The 21,832-nt window shown below is 40.5% G+C and overlaps 1 protein-coding gene across 2 annotated transcripts in view; it reads right to left on the reverse strand.

The window, feature by feature from the left end:
* Nucleotides 1-1,922: 1,922 nt before the first annotated feature.
* Nucleotides 1,923-21,832, reverse strand: part of b4galnt3b (beta-1,4-N-acetyl-galactosaminyl transferase 3b) — a 33,754-nt gene continuing 13,844 nt past the window's right edge. For both annotated transcript variants that reach the window (XM_044035316.1, XM_044035317.1), the window contains exons 5-20: nt 21,487-21,577; nt 21,285-21,385; nt 21,117-21,184; nt 19,390-19,468; nt 18,676-18,736; nt 17,176-17,310; nt 16,935-17,044; nt 15,311-15,411; nt 12,409-12,470; nt 11,153-12,299; nt 8,529-8,791; nt 6,401-6,554; nt 6,230-6,302; nt 5,869-6,022; nt 4,586-4,712; nt 1,923-3,521 (exon numbers count right to left, since the gene is read on the reverse strand). In XM_044035316.1, the coding sequence (XP_043891251.1) occupies nt 3,404-3,521; nt 4,586-4,712; nt 5,869-6,022; nt 6,230-6,302; nt 6,401-6,554; nt 8,529-8,791; nt 11,153-12,299; nt 12,409-12,470; nt 15,311-15,411; nt 16,935-17,044; nt 17,176-17,310; nt 18,676-18,736; nt 19,390-19,468; nt 21,117-21,184; nt 21,285-21,385; nt 21,487-21,577 (2,844 nt within the window). In that variant the 3' untranslated portion in view covers nt 1,923-3,403. The remainder of the gene's footprint in view (nt 3,522-4,585; nt 4,713-5,868; nt 6,023-6,229; nt 6,303-6,400; nt 6,555-8,528; nt 8,792-11,152; nt 12,300-12,408; nt 12,471-15,310; nt 15,412-16,934; nt 17,045-17,175; nt 17,311-18,675; nt 18,737-19,389; nt 19,469-21,116; nt 21,185-21,284; nt 21,386-21,486; nt 21,578-21,832) is intronic.

Raw genomic sequence — 21,832 nt, forward strand, 5'->3', positions numbered from 1 at the left:
AAAAAGTTATTCACAAAAAACATGTTTTTTCTCCCTGAAAGAATTCAAACAAAATTTGAACAAAAGGCTTCTGTATGTATACTGAGCCCTACCAGAAAATAAAAATCTGTATGTGGTGCATGCTGGGACCTCACTCTGATCCACAAACACAGAACAGAGGAGGTGAGAATTAGTAAATGCTGGTGTCTGAACCTTTACTGTGTGCGTAGTGGTCAAATGACACAGAGCTGCTGTAATGCCTCTCGGCTATATAAAAAGAGCCGTCCCCGTGCTCTACTTGCTTGGCACGTCCAACAGCCAAAGGCATGATGGGACAGCGACAGCTGCGACAGCTGCTACGAAAGAAGAACTGTTGTGTTAACTGTGATATTTAAGCATTTAATATAAAATATGGGAACGCCTCGGGATCCCTCAGTTGGAGCTGGTCAATGCGGCTCAGGAAAGGGAGGTTTGGGGTCCCTTGCTGAAACTGCTGCCCCCGCGACCCGGCCCCGGATGATGATGATGATGATGATGATAATATAAAATATTTTGATAGATGTTATTTTTACAATGCTATATTTAGTATACTTATCAGCCCTTGTTTAAAGAGATGCTCACTGGGATTCTTACCTCAAATTTGAACCACTTAGATTTCCACTGTGGATTGAGGGATTTGGGACATACATCTGTTTTAAATGTTGTGTTTCCAAACTTAACCTGTGAAATAAAAAGCATGAGACACATCCTTTATATGCACAATTCCCTATTAATCATAATGTTCTTCTTTTTATTGAGTTTTATTGAGAACAGCAGGTCGGGACCCACAGATGGGTCACGGGAGACTTTTTTGGGGTCCCCAAACAAGTTTGCCAACTTTAAAAAGTAGCTTCCTGTGTAGAAAGTTTGGGTCAATCTGCTGAAGCTGTTCTGAGTCACTGTCACATCAACAACAGATGCTGTGACCTTCAGCTAATACCCTGGTCAGGAGAGGACATTTCAGACTATGCCTCATCGGCATAGTGACGGCATCAGTGAAGACCCCGTTAATCTCAGTGGTTAATAAACACAAGTGTTCTCTGCGCCGTCTCTGGCTGCACTAATAATTATGCAGTTCATTACTCCACAACACTGCTCTCAGATGACACACGTTACTATGAAACTTACAACAAATTTAATATGCAGCTGTTATCATCATTTCAAGTGAAAAAACGGTTTAAAGAGATACTTTGCACTTTTTGCAGTGTGCTAGTCGAACACCGACTTCCTTTCCATGAAGGGAAAACACATTTTAATGTCACTATGTTAAACCTGAGGACCCAAATGCAGTTTCAAGAATGAACCAACTAAATGAACTGACAGACACTGGGGAGCACAGACAGTGAAACTCAACAGAGGGGAGCAGATGATCAAAAGGGAAGGCAGCACAGGAAGTAAAACTTGACAGGGAAAAACTACAAAATAAAACAGGAAACAAGGAACAGAATAGCAGACAAATGGAACAAAAATCCAAGGTAAAGAAACAAGGATCATGACCTTTAGCCTCTTTACAGAAGGATCATCTTATAAAATATACACCTGCTTAAAAGTGCAGTGCATAATATTTAAATCCAAATCAATGTCAAAATGTCAACGTTCAACCCGTTGTCAGCTCTGTGTTCTAAGGGTTAAAACATAAACACGTGCTGTAAATCTTAATTAAAAGTTTGAAAAAATCTGTATACTACTTTATGGACCCAAAACAAATATCCGTTATAAACAGTAATAACCAGACTTTGGTTATTATTGTCATACACAACAAACACATAGATATACGGCATATCTTGTATATCTTTTAATGTAAAATGAAAAGCAAGAATATCTCAGATGTGTAAATTCCATATGGAAAATAAACGCAAAATAAAAGTATCAACACAGATTGTAATAAAAATAAAGGCAACATATACATTTTTAGAGAAATTTATTCCTCAGAATTGAAAAGGCACAGTGAAACAGAAATGCCCCTGAGAGAAGAGACGACTGAACTGTACAACACGGCAGAGGTGAACTCCTACCACTGAGAGAGTGAGGGAGGGATGAGGTATATCTAAACACAACAAAGGAGAAGAGTTTAAGGAGAAACGGTTTTTGGTAGAAAAATGGAAAGTATCAAAACGTCCTCTGCTCAAACCAGAAACCAAACTACAAAACTCTGCCCACAATAAAAAAAAGTGTCATTTCTTCAACTCTGTTCAACTGGAATGTGGAAAATCGGAAAAATGCTGCCACGAGTTTTGTCTTCAATTACAAAGCAAACATGAACCAACACGATCATTTTCCTTAGCTACATTTCCTACCTATAACTTACTGTATAAAAAGTTTCATTATGAGATTGTGAACTTCATCAGAAATATTACTTTTATGATCCACAACAATTCAATGGAGCCAGCAGATCAATTACAGTAAAACTATGTCTGGACTAATGCCATATTTACATATTTAATAAGCTGCACGTTAAACATAAACCTATTGTCTTCCGTAAGTGGTGATGTACAGAGAACAGGCAACAATCAGCTTTCTATTAAATACAGTCTGTCTGTCACTGTCTGTGATGCATTGTGAAACACAACATTTTTTCTAACGACTATGATTCCCTTTTCTTGCCAAAATATTTTCACCACTTTAAAGCTTTTTTCCTGAATTCAGTACCTGAATAAATACAACAATAACAACAACAACAACAGCAGAAGGCACGTTAAACACAGGCGACAACAATCAACAGGCAACTTGAGGTACATGATTCAGAATAGTCGGGGCCCGTTTTTGAGTAATAACAAGAACAAACATCCATGAGGAAAATCCCACAGACATTGATGCAATAAATATTCCATATTTCCTCTCATTTAAATCACGTCAAAGTGAAGCTGCGTTTACTCTCTAAAGGCCCTCCAGTCAAATACAAAGAGGACATTTCCTTTTTGTCAAAAATAAAACTATTTTCTCTCCGTCCAGTTAAGACTCATGTGCAAAACTTGAGACAGTTGTGATGTAAGACACTTGGGTTTAAGCGAGCGCTGCCATTTCATTTGTGTCGTGTCTGTGGTCGGTCGGGCAGTAGTGCAGATCATCATCGTTTCAGTCAGTAACACAGCAGTACCTTCATATAAATATCACACAGTCAGTGGCACCAGCCAGTACCGTCTCAGTAGTCAATAGAACATCCAGCGAAACAAACTCAGGAGTGTAGAATCAGTAGAATCTCCTTATTGCTGTATTTCACTGCAGCTCCTTGAGGTGTCGCTCCTCTGCGACGTTTGCGTGAACTCACGCGGTATCTGCACCTCTGGTATGTCACTTCCTGTCAGTCAGCAGGTGTAACAGCAGTTTCCATGATTCAGCTGTAAAGTGCTCTGGTTGTAACTGTAGTGATGTCACTTTTGTGAGGTCACCTGTGGCCGGGCGAAGGCGGGACACGCCGGTTCCACATGCCACGGCGGGAGTGAAAGTGATGGAAGAAGTTTCTCAAGTAGATCCTCTCCACCTCCAGTCCTGCCTGAAGGATCCTGGAGCAGAAAACAAGGAGGGTTTGTTTCATCACATTTGGCCACGTTACTTTAATGACCCTTGGGAATGAGTTGTGTAACTCGTGAGATATGTTAACTTGTGGCAACGCATTAATCACGCTTGGGAACAAAATACTTAAATCATGGCCATGAGTTAATGACCCGTGGGAACGAGATACGTAACTCGTGCATTAGTGACCTGTGTTAACGCTATATGTAACTTGTGGCTAAGCATTAATAATGTGTGGGAACGAGGTACGTAACTCTTGAAATACGAAACTCTTGAGACACGTAACTCACGGCCACACGCATTAATACCTAATTAATAACATGTGAAAGACGTATGTAACTTGTGGCCTGAGATGCGTAACCCATGGCCACGCGATACTGACCCGTAGGAACGAGATTCGCAACTCGCGAAATACACATTAATAACCTGTAGTAACGTCGTACACAACTTGTGGCCGTGCATTAATAACCAGTGGGAACAAGATACGCAACTCGTGAAATACATAAATCTCTTGCGACACGTAACTTGTGGTCACGCATTAATAACGTTTGGGAATGAGATGTGTTACACGTTAATGACCCGTGTGAACAACATACTGTATGTAACTTGTGGCCTGATATGCGTGACCCATGGCCACCTGATACTGACCCGTGGGAACGAGATGTAACTCATGAGATACAGTATGTACATGTACCTCGTGGCCACACATGCTTGGGAACAGGACACGTAACTTGTGGCTGTGTGCTAATGACCTGTGGCAACAACAGTCAGCCGCACAGTAATGTGTGGGAACAAGACACGTAACTCGTGGCCTGAGATGTGTAACCCATGGCCGCGCGATACTGACCCGTGGGAACGACATATGTAACTCGTGAGATACATAGTCAGTCACTGTCAGCTGTGAGTTTTTACAATAAATTGAGGATAAAGCAGGAGAACATGGATGGATGTTTACGGTGGTGTCTTTAAAAACATGTAGTCCAGAAAATTTGACAGAAATAAAAGATGAACAGTGGAAAAACAATGTAATGACACTTTTCAGTAAGGACCACACCTGTCCAGGAGCTCCCAGTCTTCTCCTCCCCACTGCTTTTTGAATTCTTTGGTGTTCATTCCTCCCACTGCATTCAGATCCGACTTATAGATTCCAAGAAGGCCAAAGCCGTTCACCTCCCAGTAACCTGCAAACCACACACATCACATTATGGAGCCAACACAAACTTGTGTGTGTTGCTGGTGGAGCCCATCCCAGCTGACACAGGGCGACATGGACAGGTACCAGTCGACACACAGAGACGGGCATCTATTCATCCTCACATTCACACCTACAGCCGCTTCAGAGTGTCAGATTAACCTCTGCATGTGTTTGGACTGTGGGAGGAAACCGGAGAACCCTGAGAAAACCAACGCACACATGGGGAGGACACGCAAACTCCACACGGAGAGGCTATCGGTCGAAAACCAGGATTTAAACCGGCAACCTTTTTGTTGTGAGGCAACAATACTAATCACTACCTTACTGTGTAGCCCATGTTGGAAGACATCATCAGAGAGGTGCCTCTCTTTCAGAAGGGTCAAATTACTGTCCAGCATTAAGCAAAAAGAAGAAGCCGGAGAATCAGCGTCTTTGTCACCAGAGAGGAGAGTTTCCATTTTTGTTATTTTAACAAAAATTTTATTTTTGTTTTGTACTGTTCAACTACAGTGCTTTCCTCAATAAAACTTTTAGTCTTGCTTCATTTCAAATTGTTAATACACTATTTTAACACAACTGGCAGATATTAAAAGTTGGGTAAAAGCACTTTTCCGTGTTGCCTTTCTTTAACAAAAACTGTTAGGGCCAAATGTGGCAGGAGAAGTTTGACGTACGGCTCTGTCTGTACTTATTACTTAGTTTTCATTCTCTTCTGAGAAGCATTTGTAATTGCATAGCTTATGTTCTGTTGAAGCTTTAATATAACATGTGGTAATAAAAAAAAAAGGTTGAATCTTTTAACATCTTGTAACAAAAAAATGACATGTTGATAAGTAATTGATCGATAAGTATCGGTACCGATAAGGAGTATCGTTATCGATAAAATCCTAACGATATACATCCCTAGTCAGAACCGCCACCATCTTTCTACAGCAGCCTAAACAGACAAAGTGTGCATTTCACTATTTTGAAGTGCAAACAGGCAAAAACACAAAAGAACGACATCCATTTCTTGGAATGCAGAGTGGATCACCGCAGTTTCATCGTTAGATGTCGCTATTCCTAACAAATTGAATTCCCGTTTTCAAGCAGCAGCGATCGCATGGCAGTGAAACTGCAGATGTTTGTGTGTGTGTGTGTACCTCTGGGATCCAGTGGTGTCGCCCCACAGTCCAGTCTCATTATTATGGGCGCGAAGGCCATGTATCCCTCCACACAGTGTTTCCTGATGGTATCAATGATCGAGGAAGGGAAGTTGATGTGGAGGTCACACAGAAACACAATGCTGTGGTCGTCCTGCGGAAGATAATCATCCATTAAGGCGGGGAAATATATCGATATTTTATCTGTAATCGCAGCATGAGACAAGATATGCTTAGATTTTGGATATCGTCATATTTTGATATATCAATATAATTGATAGTGAATGATATGAAAAGGTATATCATGATAGGATGTTTTCCTGTATGGCCCAGCCCTACATCTACTCATGTTTCTACTTACGTTTATAAGGTCGACTCCTGCTTGAAGACCAGCAGAGCGTTCAAAATCTCCAGTCAGCCTCACATACTGATACCTGAAACATTGCACAGGGATTGTTAAAGCACATTAACACTCTATAAATATTCATTTATGAGCTGCGTGAAAGCAAATGCAAGCACAGAAATATGTAACCTGGGGAGTGAAGATTTCTGCAGAGCCTTCCTCACGTCCATGTCGGTGCTGTCGTAGTCTGTGATGATGAGGTTGAAGTTGGTGTCCCCAGTTTCTCTGAACAGTCTCTCCATGTAATCGATCAGCGTCCTGACCCATCGACCCTGGTTTTTCACTGAGACACACAGGACACAAAGATAAAGTTATCCGCAAACATGGCAACACTGTAGTACACACGCGAGGCCTGTGCGTGGCGCTGTAGCACCGCTACACCACAACTGGAGAAGAAGACGGTGAGCATGTGCATATGGCATAATGAGCTGTGAACACATTTTTTTTCTTTCAAATAAAGCTTTTTTTCAAATAAGTACACATCACAATGTATACAACGACAGAGACTGAAGGAATGAAGAAAGCCTGGAGAATATCTTTCACAACAACAACACAATACTCCACAATACAAACTTAACATACTTTACTACCATGAATCAACTCTTACATAGACTGAGTGAATCAGAGTGAGTGAATCAGACTGAGTGAATCAGACTGAGGGAATCAGAATGAGGGAATCAGACTGAGTGAATCAGACTGAGTGAATCAGACTGAGGGAATCAGACGGGAATCAGAGTAAGTGAATCAGACTGAGGGAATCAGAGTGAGGGAATCAGAGTGAGGGAATCAGAGTGAGGGAACCAGACTGAGGGAACCAGACTGAGGGAACCAGACTGAGGGAACCAGACTGAGGGAACCAGACTGAGAGAATCAGACTGAGGGAATCAGAGTGAGGGAATCAGACTGAGGGAACCAGACTGAGTGAATCAGACTGAGGGAACCAGACTGAGAGAATCAGACTGAGGGAATCAGACAGGGAATCAGACAGGAATCAGACTGAAGGAATCGGGCTGAGGGAATCAGAGTGAGGGATCAGACAGGGAATCAGACTGAGGGAATCAGACTGAAGGAATCAGACTGAGGGAATCAGACTGAAGGAATCGGGCTAAGGGACTCAGACTTCTTCCAAAGCACAACAACCTGCCACTCAAATGCACCTTTATAGCCCTGTAATCACAGCCTGAGGGCAGTAGTGCTAGATGTTCATTGAGAGGGTGTGTGAAGAGCTGTGGTACTGACATTGCGATGCATATAATCTCCTCTTTAATTTCTAATCCCTTAATAACCTTGCCCTGCCCTTGCCCAACCACCTGCTCAATCATCAGCCAAAAACCAAATGCAGCTCAGAGCCCTCTGCCTTTTCCCTGTCTGCTTTTAAATCTCTTCTTGAAACTCATCTCTTTACATTGGCCTTTGACACAATTTAAGTTGTGTTTTTTTTTATTGTTTTATTGTGTGGAAGTTTTGTTTACCCCTTTTTTCTTCTTCTTCTCTTTTTTATTGAATTATCTCCAGGTCAATAAACAATGAAGACAGTTACATAGTGCTTGCAATGATGCTATAATTCCAAAAGACTCGTAAGAAGATTTGTGAGTTAAAGTAACAGTTTTAATTAATATAGTGCATATACAACTCAATGTACTAACTAGACAAGAACACAACATAACAAAAAAACAAAAATAAGTGTAACACATGACTTTTACCGATGTTTTCTCCTTTTTTAAATGTATTTACCTGTTTTTTGTTTTGTTTTTAGATGTATTTGGATGTATTACCCTGTGTGAGCCTGAAGCAAAGAGTTTGTGATGTTCAAAAAGTAAACACCATATAAACAATTGCACAGACGAGAACTCATGTTGAAGCATATATTTGATGTCTGGTCGACTTGAGTGACACAGCTGAGTTTTCTCACTCACAGCTGTCTGAACTGCTCGGGTGCAAAGACCTACAGTATATAGCGTGGTCATATTATTTGGTAGTGAACATTTTTTCGTTTTACCGCTCTCACGACTTTTGACATACATGTGACGCCATGTACTACATACAAAGGTATTCTGTCTTGCTCCTGCTAACCTTCATTCCTCTTCTCTCTAGTGCAGACCTCCAACCTCTTCAGGCTCTTCTCTGTTCCACCTGTGCCCTACTCTCACTACAGATATATCGTCTGCTGTTTCTGCTTCTGTTTATTGTGTTTATGGTTTATTGTTAACACAACGTTCAGTGCACTTGCACATGTTCCGATAAGGATGTATAGTACCTGGTATTATGAAGTGGACAGTGGCATCGGGGTTCCAGCGGAAGCCCACCGGGTTACTCAGCACAGTGTCAGATTGCTGGTTTTGGAAACCACGGTCCCAGTTGCGTGGCCCTCTCAGGCGGATCAGAACGTAGACGTACTTGGACAGACGCAGCAGCTGGCCGCTCACCCCGTCTCTCAGAAGCAGCTCCAGAAGGTAACGATTTCCCAGGACTTTATCCACACGTTTCACCACGTTGACCACACGCTCCAAGGCGAAGCGCCTGCAGGTGACACACAGAGTCACAATTATGACGGCACATGCACATGATTACACTGCAAAAACAGCCCAAATATTCTTAAATTGATTTGGAAAACAAGTCACTTTCAGACTGTGACAAACTAGGGTCATTTAAATTTTTGTAGAGTACACATTGTGATGTGTACTTTGAAAATTTCAATTATTTCAAGCACACTATAGAATTAAAAAATACGGTTTCTTGCACACTTTTGCCTCTTCAGAGACGAGTGCAGGTGCCAAATTTTGCCATCTTTGCTAAGTCTGTGATTAGCTGTCAAATGTGGGTTTTAGTTGGAAGGAAACAATGCAGTTAGTATCAGGAAAGATTGAATTTAATGCATGCCAAGTATCTTTGCCCTGCCATTACTCCTTTGTGTGGCACTTTTACAGTTCTAGCATTACTCGTCTCTACTTGAACCAACACTACTCAGTTTGGTATCAGGCACGTCATTTTCCATGACTTCATAGTTCCTCCCCAGTGTGGGCGGGGTCGTCATGACAAAACTGCCATGACATTGTTTCATATGTGACACAAACACACAGACGGTGTAACTGATAGGGCTGTAAAGTCCCAGTCGATTGGTCGATTTATGAGTCCATACGTTCTGGCTCGACTCTTGGTCGACTGATTGGTCGACTTATTGCCGTGTTAATTTCATACAGTCTGTGGTTAATTTGATTTCATCTGGACGAATGTACCAAGTGCTAATGGGGGTTGTTTTCAGAGCACCCCTGATTCACAGGTAACAGTGTGTCTTCAGAGAACACATGTCCTATGAACTGAAATTATCATTTGCATTGTAAGTTTCCTGCTTCAAAATGTGAAATGCAAATTTTGGTTTAGCCCGTTGTGGCTGCTGTCCTTAAAGCCAGGCACACACTGTCAAAGGCTTATTCCATTACTTAAAAAGAGGTTATACATTTTCACAAACATACTTATGGGTAGTATATTCATTTTCAATTTTATTAACTTCAATTTCAGTCTATTCCACTCAGTCTTAGAGACTGTGGGAGATTTCTTTACATTTCACATTTTGACATTATCTATGGCTTTGTTGACTTATATGTTAAATAGGGATGAGCCAATACATTACTGGTCAAAATCACTGGATCGGATAACGGACAGATAGAAATATAAAATCCTCTGTATTGCTTGCTTGCATAGACCATAAACATATCAGCCGCAGCATTTTAGCAGAGTCATATTGTGGGCTGTCTATTTCTTCTTTATGGGAGAAGAATATTTGATGCACAGTTGAACTATGTCTGCAAAATAGCTTGAAATGTCACAAGTGTTGTTTACAGCTTAACAATTTAAAAGGTCTAAAATGACTGTGTTAGACTGATATCGGTATCAATAGATACTGAAGTCTGTGATATCGGACCCGTGGTATCGTGACATCCCTGTACAGTATTTATATTTTTAGCTTCCTGGTGCAGTAAATTGTTTATATCCATCTGGGAGACTCTCTGCTATTACTATTGATGCCACCCAGTGCTGACTCCTCCCACCCCAGGCACGCACTGTTTGAGGCACCATCTGACAGAAGGTTGTGGTCAATCCAGACCAAGCTTCACCCCACAAGCACATGTTCTTCCCCTCTGCTGTGAGTCTTATCAGTAAGATTAGACCCACACACACACTAACTTTGATCCCACTCTTGGACATTGATATACTGTAAATGCACCGGCTCTCATCATAAACATCTGTCCTGCACATCATATCCTGCACAGATGATTATATGGTGTACTGTAAACAGTATACTTTTATGTTACATACTTTAGTTTCACATCGTATCGTCTCCTTTCACTCATTTATTGTAAAGTTAACTGCTTTTCTTTTAGTTGGAGCCTAATTGCACTTAATTTGATGTTGATTTGTGATCGTTTATGTTCACAGGGAAATTTAACATTAGTAGTAGTGTGACAACAGTATGACATTGTAGCTGCGTGCCTATAACAAACAACGACATCAAACGCGACACAACAGACAACACTGGATGACATCCAGTAGCTCGTTATTTTTCTGCTCGTTTAGTGTCTGTTTGTCGCAACAACACGTCAATCTTTGTATGAGAAGAGACTGCGGGCATTAAAGAATCACCGGCTGCAAGGGAGTGACGCTTTTCTGTCGCCCAGTCAGCTGACAGTCGTGGGTCTAGCTCCACCCATACCGTACTGTTCCATTTACAACAAGACAGGGCTAAATGGAAAAATGGAAAGGTTGAGGCCGTACTATTCCTGATAGAAACCAAGCAAGAAAAATACGTATCGTACTGAACTGAACCGTTCCACTTCATCCTGTTTTGGTTTTAAGACTTTGGTTAGTTTCAAACACACTTACCCATTATGCTTTTTGTTGAGTTGCTCCATGAAGGCCTCGACCACCGGCAGAGTATCACTGGAGTGGAGCAGCAGGTTGCCGGAGATGTTGCAGTGCAGGTCGATCCGGTCCGAGCGCTGAGCCTGAATGTCCAGGTGATTGAACTGGAAGGTTTGGCTCCACTTCACCTCGGCATCAAACACTGGTGCAGGAGTAAAATCCTCATTGTCGGTGCCTTCAGAGTCTTCTTGTGGTTGCCACAGAGAGTCTGAGTCTCCGTTGTACATCTGCTTCCCGGCCGGGTCATCTCCTCTGTCCTCGTTCATCAGCATATCCTCCTGTCCCCTCATATCTGACCAATCACCGTCAGTCTTTGTGGTGACCATTTGAGGCCCGTCGATGTCATTATCCACATCCTGAGGCATCGCCATCATCTTCATCTCCTTTTCCCTGATGCGTTTTCTGATAAAGGGGTCTCTCTGATCTAACTGCACTAAAGGTGGGATGATGTCTCTTTTAGGAGCGGTAACATGCTTCTTCATGTCTGGGTGATGTTCCACTTCTGCAGTTACAATCCTCTGCTGCTTGGTCACAGTGGGTTTCTTTGAGGCTTTGCGTCTCTGGATTCTGGTTCGATTCAGTGAACGAGACCTCTGAATGGGATGTTTTTTAGTGATGAGCTGCTCTGTTGGAACTACAGGTCGCTCCTGTGCTTTAAGCTGTATTGGATCACTTTTCCTATGCTGCCTTTTTTTTGCTGCTGATTTTCTCTTTTGTCTCTCAGGCAGTCGCTTTCCCTCAGGTTTCACCTGTTGAACTTTTTTACCCAGGCCCTTCTTTTGTTCCAGGTGATGTTTCGAGGCTTGTGTTGGCAGAGGTGTCTCTGGTTTCTCAGTCTGAGCCTGTGGCACATTATATTTCCTTTGTCTCATCTGCACTTTACCCATGTGCTGTCTTGTGTTAGAGGAGTTTGGCATGTTGTTAACTTCTTGCACAGGTACAGAGAAGAGTTTACGTGTGCGTTTCTGATTGTAGTCGTCAAAATCGTCTCCGTAGTCTGGAAAAAGTGCATTGTCGTTCTGGTCACGCCTGGATTCCCTTTCCCTCTCATTGTTGTCATCAAAATCATCCTCTTCATGCATGACTAACTTCTGCTGGAACTCAAAATCTAACATTCACCAGGAAACACAAAGAAATAAGGGTGAAACAGGCTCACAAAAATAAATACAAAGAACTTTTTCTTAAGAAAAAGTGCGGAAAAAAAACCCCAACTCTACCAGAGATTCCGTTTCCATTCATATCAGGACGATCAAGTCTCATGTATTCAGAGAAACCATACCTGGAGTTAAAGGGACAAAGAGTTAGTCTACATTGTGTTTCAGCTGAAATAACAGAGGCTACAGCTCATTCTGTTGGTAGGACGAGGACGAGATGAGTCATATCCTTCGTATGTTCAAAATGAATAACCTGTGTGGTAAATCTGTTTTGTGTGACAAAGAAACTACAGGTCAGCGCTTTCTTTGTGCAGTTATACCAGTTATATCAGTATCAGCATCGGTCCAATACTGGTCAAAATCACCGGATCAGATATTGGACGGATAAAAATGTAAAAACCATGAAATTCTTTAATAGGAGAAGAATATTTGTGACACAGTTTAAGGACTATGTCTTTGAAATAGCTTAAAGGTGTTGTTAATAGCTCAAGGTCTACAATGACTGTAACAGTAACAGTAAAAGTTTGTGGTATTGGACACAAAAAAGTGTCATCATGCCTTCCCTCAGGAAAATGATACCACAGGGTAAAATAAATCCAATCTTTTCTGCTCACAAAAAGATGAACATGATTGAACAGAAAGCCACGAAACCTTGCTCGACTGAGACGCCCTGAAATGTACTGAACAATAATGATTACTATTAAATAGGACGTTTTTGCATAAAGCTCCACCCTGACTGTACCGTAGCATTTTACTCTGGTACCTCAAGGGAAGGGTGTCAAAGAATGGAATGGTTGGGGTGGGTAAATTTGGGACTATTTCGACTGAAAGCACAAACAAATTTGCACCCTACTATACCAAACTGAAATGTTGCACTCAATGGAAATACAGCTATAGATTATGTTTATATATAATAGATTTATAAAGGCAAACTGGCATGGTTTATAAATAAGTATATTTCTGTATTTCTAGATGAATGCTGTCTTGAGACATTACTGCATTCAGACTTTCATGTCATATGTTAATTGGAATCAATCTCAGGAAATACTGTCTGCTATATGAACGCCATCACTTACACGTGAGCATGTGGGACAACAAACACATTCACAGCTCACAGTGTGAAGAGACCGAAAGTCATGCTTTGTGTACATGAATTCTACAACGCTTGTTTGGTGACTCAGATTTGAACATGAGACTGGAATCAGACTCCGGTCTGAGTGAACTGATCACAAAACTGCCTACAGCACGGTAAAAAAAAAAAGTAGGTTCTAATTTTCAAACATGGCATAATTAGCCCTGAGGAAGAGTCGTGTTTCAGCTGAAATAAAAGAGACTACAGCTCATACTGTTGGTAGGACGAGGAAGAGATGAGTCATTTCCTTCGTATGTTCAAAATGAAAAACCTCTGTGGTAGATCTGTTTTGTGTGACAAAGAAACTACAGGTCAGCGCTTTCTTTGTGCAGTTATACGCTACCTCACGTAAAATAAGAATATGTCACTTTCTGTGCAAAGTTTGGGATTTATAATAGGAATGAACTGATACGGTACTCAGTATCAGCATCGGTCCGATACTGGTCAAAGTCACCGGATCAAAACTGCCTACAGCACGGTAAAAAAAAAAAAAGTAGGTTACAATTTTCAAACATGGCATAGTTAGCCCTGAGGAAGAGCCCGATCATGTGACACCTGTCATCACACAGGAGATCACTGATCACAGGAGGGCTGGGCAACACAACCATATGATATCTGTATTGTGACATGAGACAAACTATGGTCTTATCGTCGTATTGTGATAAGGTATCCGAGATGACATTTCCTGGTTTTAAAGGATGTTGCATTGATAACCATCCTATTTATTATACTGAATAAATGATTATATACTATATAGGGATTAACACATACACGCAATCGACAAAGTTTTATGTAAAAATATTATATTATAATCACACTTCTTTCATTTTAAGCCTAATTATTTGTGTTCTAGCAGAATTTCACCATATTAACAGTCAATTTTAATTGTTTCTAACACGTAAATATAATTCAAGTGCATTTTAAGATCATGTAATACAGATCATCAACAGTGGATATTTCATTTTGGAGTGCACATCACAATATGCATCTTTTCACGAGTCCAGAGAAACAACCTGTGTGCAGCTTTATATCCCATATATCTCCATATAGCCAAAAAATATCCAGACGTTATTTCTAAGCCATATTGTGCAGCCTTACAGAAATATTGATTTGATTTCTATCGCCATATTATTGATATCAAATGATGTAAAAAAGTATATTGTGATAAGATTTTTTCCCATATCGCCCGGCCCACACTGAACCACTTTTAGCAGGTGTAAACCAGTGTATGTATATAATATATATATATGTACTATGTTATTTGTTGATCCAGGTGCAAATCTTATCACAGTTAAGTGTAAAGTATTGAAATACATGTTTTGATAAAAGTTGGTGTATTTACTGCCTCTATGATCAAACACCAGCTACTGCATGCTTTCTTAGTCGACGCTTTCGTCAGATTTCACTACCAGACCACGCCCCCTGCACTCCCCCCTCCTACTCAGCTCTCAGCCCACTTCAAATTCAGTTAGCCTCAGAAGAGAATACTTAGTTACCCTTAAAGGCAAAGGTCATAAATAAATGTTTTTATTGTGCACTATGAAATCGATTCATAGTCACACAAATACTGTACTTTGATTTTGAAATTTTGCTATGTCACAATGGAAAATCGCAATATGATTTTAAGCTCATATCACCCACCACTACTGAAGTGTTGCTTTTCCCCAAAATGTTGATCTTTTTTCACTTGACCGGCCCCCTCTTGACCCCCTGATCAGACTAGGTGTTCAGTGGCCCCCAGAACTTTTGTGTCCCATCTTCGTTGGACTATGAATGCACAAAGTGTGCCTCACTACATATGGATCTATAGTCAGTTTGACATGTTTATCTCACATCTTAAAGTAGAAGTTGCTCTCCGGGTAGAAGCAGCTGCTCTCTGACTCCATGTGTGTGAGTCTGGTGTAGTCGTTGGGGTAGATGTAGGACATGTGCACCTGGTGAGATGAAATTAAAGGACATGTTGTTAAAAGAGCTTACATTCTCATGACAACATATTTGATTAAGCGATTATAGTGTGTGTGTGTGTGTGTACAAAACTACACCTACTTTGTTTAAGCTGCAGAAATATCAAAACGTAAATAAAAAAACAGGTTGTGGTTTTATGGTGGGGCTAGATTGCACAGTACTTTTTGGCTGAGTAGTGACATGAGCATGAGGTTGCTTGGCAACCACCAGAGTCAATGTAAAGTGACACATATGGAGACTTATGAGACGAATAAGAGAGGTTGTAGGACGTGAAAGAAAACAGCATTTCAATTGTTTTAATTAAATTAATTAAATGGGTGCATAATGACTTTATTCTATATATTTCATATAGATATCTATTATTTATATTTCAAATGGTCCTAATCGTAATTTAGAGTCCTCAGAGAGACAGCAATGCTCACTATCAACAGAAACTAACTTCACAAAAGAACTACGAAAAGAAGGCATGTTTTTTATTTCCTCTTGAGCAAAGATTTTCTGGGAAAACTAAACTTAGACTGTTTTCCACCCGAGCTAAAAGATCCACTGTATTACATTTATTTATCAGCAGAAATGTAACACACTATCCATTTATATGTTTGTATAAGTGTATAATTGCCTTTAAAAAAAATCCTTTTGTTTATGTTGCCTTGGATTCAACTTTTCAAGTACTTAAACCTACAGTGAGTCACTTTAATTATAAGCAGTTGTCTGTAACATTAGAATCGTTGTCGACATTGTGATTTGTTTTATGTTGAGAAAGACATAAAAAGACAGGTTATGAGTATGACTGAAAAGTTTCAGGAGTGAATTTTACTGCTCAAAAAAACCCTCCGTTGCCGTGAAATTATTAACAAAAAAGAGAGAAAGACATTAACGACAATGAAAACCTCCAAAGGTTACACACTGCAGCTTTAAGGCAATGGGTCTTACTTTATGGAGGCCACCAAGTTTCTACGGCAGCCCGAATGGACAAAACAGCCAAAGCATTCTATCGCGTCATGAAGCATCTCACTACACAAACAAAGAACATCCTTTTTGGCACATGAAGGCCACCATAGTTTCCTGACCTGTGAAACAGAGAGGTGAGGCTTTGTGTTTGCTAAAATCTGTGGTCTCACTATTAGGTCACTATAAGCTTGTGCTCACTTCCTGCCAAACATTGTTGAAAATGCATGGAAAACGACTGAGACACCACATGGACAATGGTTTGAAGTTCTCTTTGAGGCTGTTTGGCCTCAGAAAAACACACTTACACCTTATCAGGGAGAATATGCTCACTAGTTTCATTATTTTGAAGGTCATCCATCAGTGTGTTTGCTGAGCACCTCACTATGGTTAGTATTACTATTTTTTAATGTGGGTCGACTCATGTAATGTTCAGTTTCTTGTTGTATTAACTGTGTGAAATTTAAAACAAATATGGGAATAAAATAAGTGAAAAGAGTCATGAGAGCCAAGATAAATTCAGCAAACATATACAAATACATACAAACTTCAGTCCTTGGTAGCGCAGCAAAGGAAAGTCTTTGATTGTGTAGCTGGGTTTGTACACACAGTCAGGCAGAACCCCCTGTAGGAACTTGCTGTTGATCAAAGGCACTGCAAGCACAATGTAGAGATCGCAGAGATGATTACTTTGCGCTGTGGTGGAAGGAACTTACTTACTGCACAACACATGCATCCAGGACAATAGGAAGTGAAGACACTTCATGTGCTTGAACGTCATTCACCTTGGTAAAGCGTGTCTCGCGGGTCTTTCCTCAGCATGTCGACTGTAGCGCTGTGCTGTTTTGTGGGCGTGATCTGGTGGCTCGCAGCTGTCTGTGGTATGTGGGTAACATCGCTCATCGAAAATGTTGACTCATCTGCAGGGTGAAGAGAAGTTCTCTGAGCTTACTGTGAAACTTATCTTCCGACTTGGTGTGCGGTGTGAGCTTCTGAGCAGAACATGCAAGGCAACAGTTTATGGTTAGGACAGTGTGATCCAGATTTACTGTGAAATCTCACTCACTTTGTTTCAACCTGAAGCGCAGTCCTTCGTCGAGTGTACAAGCTCTTGAGGGGAATTGATTTATTGAATTAAAATTGAGGGTCACACAGCGGTGTAGTGGCTAAAAGACCTGGGTTCATGACCCGGTTCGACAGAGGGCATCTCTGCATTGTTTTCAAAATTTAGAATGCCTTTATCGTCATTATACAGCAGTACAATGAAAATCAGGCACAGGGTGGAGTGAACTTCAGAAGCAGGGGTTTAAAAACCTGACGACTAAACGATCCAGTACGGAAGCACTAGCAGAGAACCGATGTATTGTCCATCTCGTAGTCTGAATATATTGTCCTGACCCCTTTCAGCTTGTTAGTATTCTGTGTTTTCTGGTTGAACTCTTTTGTCAAATACAACACAACTTAATCTGGCAGCTCTTTGGTACCATGTAGAGCAGTGGTTCCATACTTGGTTGGGACTGACAAATGGGTCGCAGGAGGTTTCTTGGGGAACTTTCCCACAATTATAAAGCAGAAAAATCTGTTTCTTCCAAACAGATTTGTAGAATTTTCCCAACCTTCTATTTCAGCTGTGTGGCGTGTTTTTCACCGTTAAATGAAGATGGACAAGAAAAAACACATTGCAGGAGAACTAAATCGTGGCTTCTTAACGTCAATAGAGGCTTCTGGTAATACCAACTCCGATCTCACTTGTGCTATGCTAGCGGACTTTATGCTAACGCGTTGGCATTTAAGCTAGCGGACTTTATGCTAACGCGTTAGCATTTAAGCTAGCGGAATTTCTCCAGAGTTTATTACATTACATTACATTACATGTCATTTAGCAGACGCTTTTATCCAAAGCGACTTACAAAACATTTGCATGCAATAGTAATTCAACTCCTCAATGCATAATCTGGGTGTGTTCCATTCGTAGTTGGTATTCAGAATTTCCGTGGTCATGAATGTTAGCATTGTTTAATGTTTAACCATAGACATGTTGCTAGGCAATTTCTGCTAGCAAATGCAATCATAGTTTGTTTGCATCTATATTATTTTTTCTCACTTCTCAACAAGAGTGCAGTGGACCTGTGGGTCATTCCCAGCTCTGCCTTCAGATGTAAATGGAATGCATCATTAGTCCGACTTTGAGAAATTCAACTTAGTAAATGTTTTGTACATTCATTTTAAGCGCCATGTGAAATATCCTGACTAAGTCGTGTTTTCTCTTGCTTGTGTGTACTTACTGACATAGAGGGACATGTGCCTGGATTCAATAACCATGAAATCGAAGCCATGAAACTGCCACTGTGTGAAGACACAAACACAAAGATCTGCATGTCGTAAAAACTAGCACGGACAAGACCACTCAGAGAGCGCAGACCTCCACGAGGCTTAAACACTTAGTCACCTGTGTTTTACATCTTTCTGGATCTGTACAGAACTTCACCTGCTTAGTTATTACCATCTTACATAAACATGACAAAATTAATCCTGAATGTCACTGAGATACTGTATACAAATCTGAACCTGTTAATTGGGACTGAACCATGTTAAACTGCCACCTAATCCACAATAAGGATCAAATCTGGATGAAACTTCATCTGGTTATTAAGTGAGTGTCTGATCCTGCAAACACACACCAAATTCAAATCCACTCAGTTTTGAATGATTTCTTTTTCTTTTTTTCTACAGTTTTGCCCATTATAAGTGATAAGGATTTCTTGAAAATGTGATAATATCTTGTGACAACATCGTATTTGGGTAATCGCCTACACATCACCAAAAAATCTGATTATTAGTCAAAAACTGTAGACGGAAAAGTTGCTAACAGAAGAAAAAACTTACAGATAAACCCACGCTGATGAAAAAATAACCTCCTTGGTGGAGGTAATAAGACCAGAGGGATGGAACCAGTGACGTAAGAAGGAAGTACGTCTGTACTGAATCAAAGTACTTACTGCCACCTCCACGTGGTCTGTCCCTTTATGGTCCTGCTTGTGAATGACTTCAAAAAAGTAGCGCCTCTGAGCAGAAAGCCTGTCAGACAGCAAAAAAACTTCATCATGGACATATCAGACACAAAATAACACAGTAACAAACGTTACAGATAACTATCTGTCTTTTCAGGTTAATTACACAGTTCAGGTTCATTCCCAGCACTACACAAATGTCCAAGGGTTAGGGTTAGCTTTTTTTTTTTAAATCTACTTGCTTAAAATGTTGCTGCACTGGTTGTTTTTATAGCTTTTCTATGCTGTTCACAAAATATGTGTGTGTTTTTATTTGTTTTTTTTGGGGGCAAGTCATGTTTTGCTATTCATTCATCCATCCGTTTTCTTTCACTTTATCCTCCACACAAGGGTCGCATATGTGCTGTGCCAATCTCAGCTGACACAGGGCAATAGGCTGGGTCACACCCTGGACAGTTTGTTTTGCTATTCAAACACTTTCAAATCCGTTCTTACAGAGCAAACAATGACACTATATGCAGTGAATGGTGTTGATCTCATGCTGATATTTACTTTTTCTGCTAATAGTGTCAACTCAAACTGCTCTAGATAGTGATGCCTACAGTAACACCCACGCTGTGTGACAAAGCTTTCCGTCATGAGTGTTTACCGTATCACCACATCACGTCTTCTTTGTTGGATTCCCAGAAGGTCATGTACCTTTTCTGCATTGAAGTGCCAGTGTTTATACAAGTAGTTGCCTCCATGATGATTATATTTTCTATCTTAAAAGGAATCCTTAATTGAAAACATCATGACCATTTTGGCTTCTTTTTTATTTGCCATAAAGATGTAATGAGACATCCAGCTGCTGTGTCAGACTGTAGCTTCTTTTATTGATAGAGTTCTGCCCGGTCGATTGGTCACTTCAGAGACAATAATATTAGAATATTATTTGAAAGAGACTAAAGAGACAACAGTTGCCGTTTTTTGTTCTTTCTTTATCTTGTTTTATTATCTTATTATCTTTATTTGAACTCATTTTAGGATCTGACACAAATGATTTCATTCTACACTTTGCCTGCTTTTATGGAGTTTAATTTCTATACTACTGCACCTATTATTTGATCATGTGCTAGTTGATCTTATTCTTTGGAAAAGTTGATGCATCAATGACAATTAAATGCAAATAAGTGTGATGGAAACAGTTTAATTAAAGAAAAGATTATGTTTATAAAATCATGTGACTGAAAGGTCACTGCAGCGTTCTGTAAAAATGGCGGCAATGGCAGTATATACATATACAGTAAACAGTATGTAATGTAAATTTAAATACGTGTTGGTTGATGTGGAAACACGACATCCCTTAATTAAAAAAAATGATATTTACTGTATTTACGTCACCAAGTTGTGCTTTATTATCTTTCCTCTATGGTGATCCAGACTTTTGCACCACCTCTGTGAACTAACTAGCCTGATAGATGGAAATGCATTTTCAATTAGTGAATTTTTAAAATTTGGTGTCACATTCCAATGGACACCCCCGTTATAGACATGGTTTCAGCTCCGTGTCTACATTTGCTGCTGGCATGAAAGCAGAACAATGTCTCCCATTCAGTTGTTGTCCCCTTTGTGCAGATCCGTGAGAGAGAATAAGGTGTAACACTTCTACCTTGAACAGGTTATGTAAAAGGGGCTATTGTTGACCACAGCTGTCGATCCGACAATAAACTCACCAAACTTGTCTGGAAGTCTGAGTGCTGTATTTATCAAACTCGCCTGGGGCTGTCCACTCTGTGCCAGTCTGCAGAAACCAAACCCACAAGCAGACACAGATTATAGTGACACAAATGGGGAAATACAGTCATTCTCTGCTGCTTAAGAAAAATAACTGCCATCCACACCTTTCCAACCCAGGCCAATAGCTGCACATTAAGGGGAGAGTCATCAGAGCTGAGCCAAAATTCAGAGTTATCATCAGAGCTCAAAGCAAAAGCAAAGTCTCCTGAAAGGCAAGAGGAAAAATGAGACAAAGATGTCAGGAGACAGACAAAAGACATAAGTGTGGTAACAGAAAGTGAGGAAATGTAAAAGTACATGTTGTACCGTCAATATATGGATGCAAATAACCAAAGATCCTGAGCCCATAGTTTGTCCATTGAGGTGACACAGCAAGTTTCTGCACTGTAGTCCTGGTCTGAAAGAGCAAGGACAGGGAAACAGAGAATCACTCACATAAAGTGTTTACTCAAAGCTGAACTACCGTTCATCTTGAGTCCAGGGACATGAGGATCTAACATGTGGATACAGAATGCTTCTTGGTGTGAAAACAAGTGTGTCTCTGTGTGTCAGACTGTGTGCAGCAATGTCCTCTTGCCACATAACACACACAGCTGCAGCACTATCCTTTTATGAGAGGGTAAGACAGGATATACATGCACATGAAAGCATC

Source organism: Solea senegalensis, linkage group LG10, assembly GCF_019176455.1.
Source record: "Solea senegalensis isolate Sse05_10M linkage group LG10, IFAPA_SoseM_1, whole genome shotgun sequence".
NCBI classification, from domain to species: domain Eukaryota; kingdom Metazoa; phylum Chordata; class Actinopteri; order Pleuronectiformes; family Soleidae; genus Solea; species Solea senegalensis.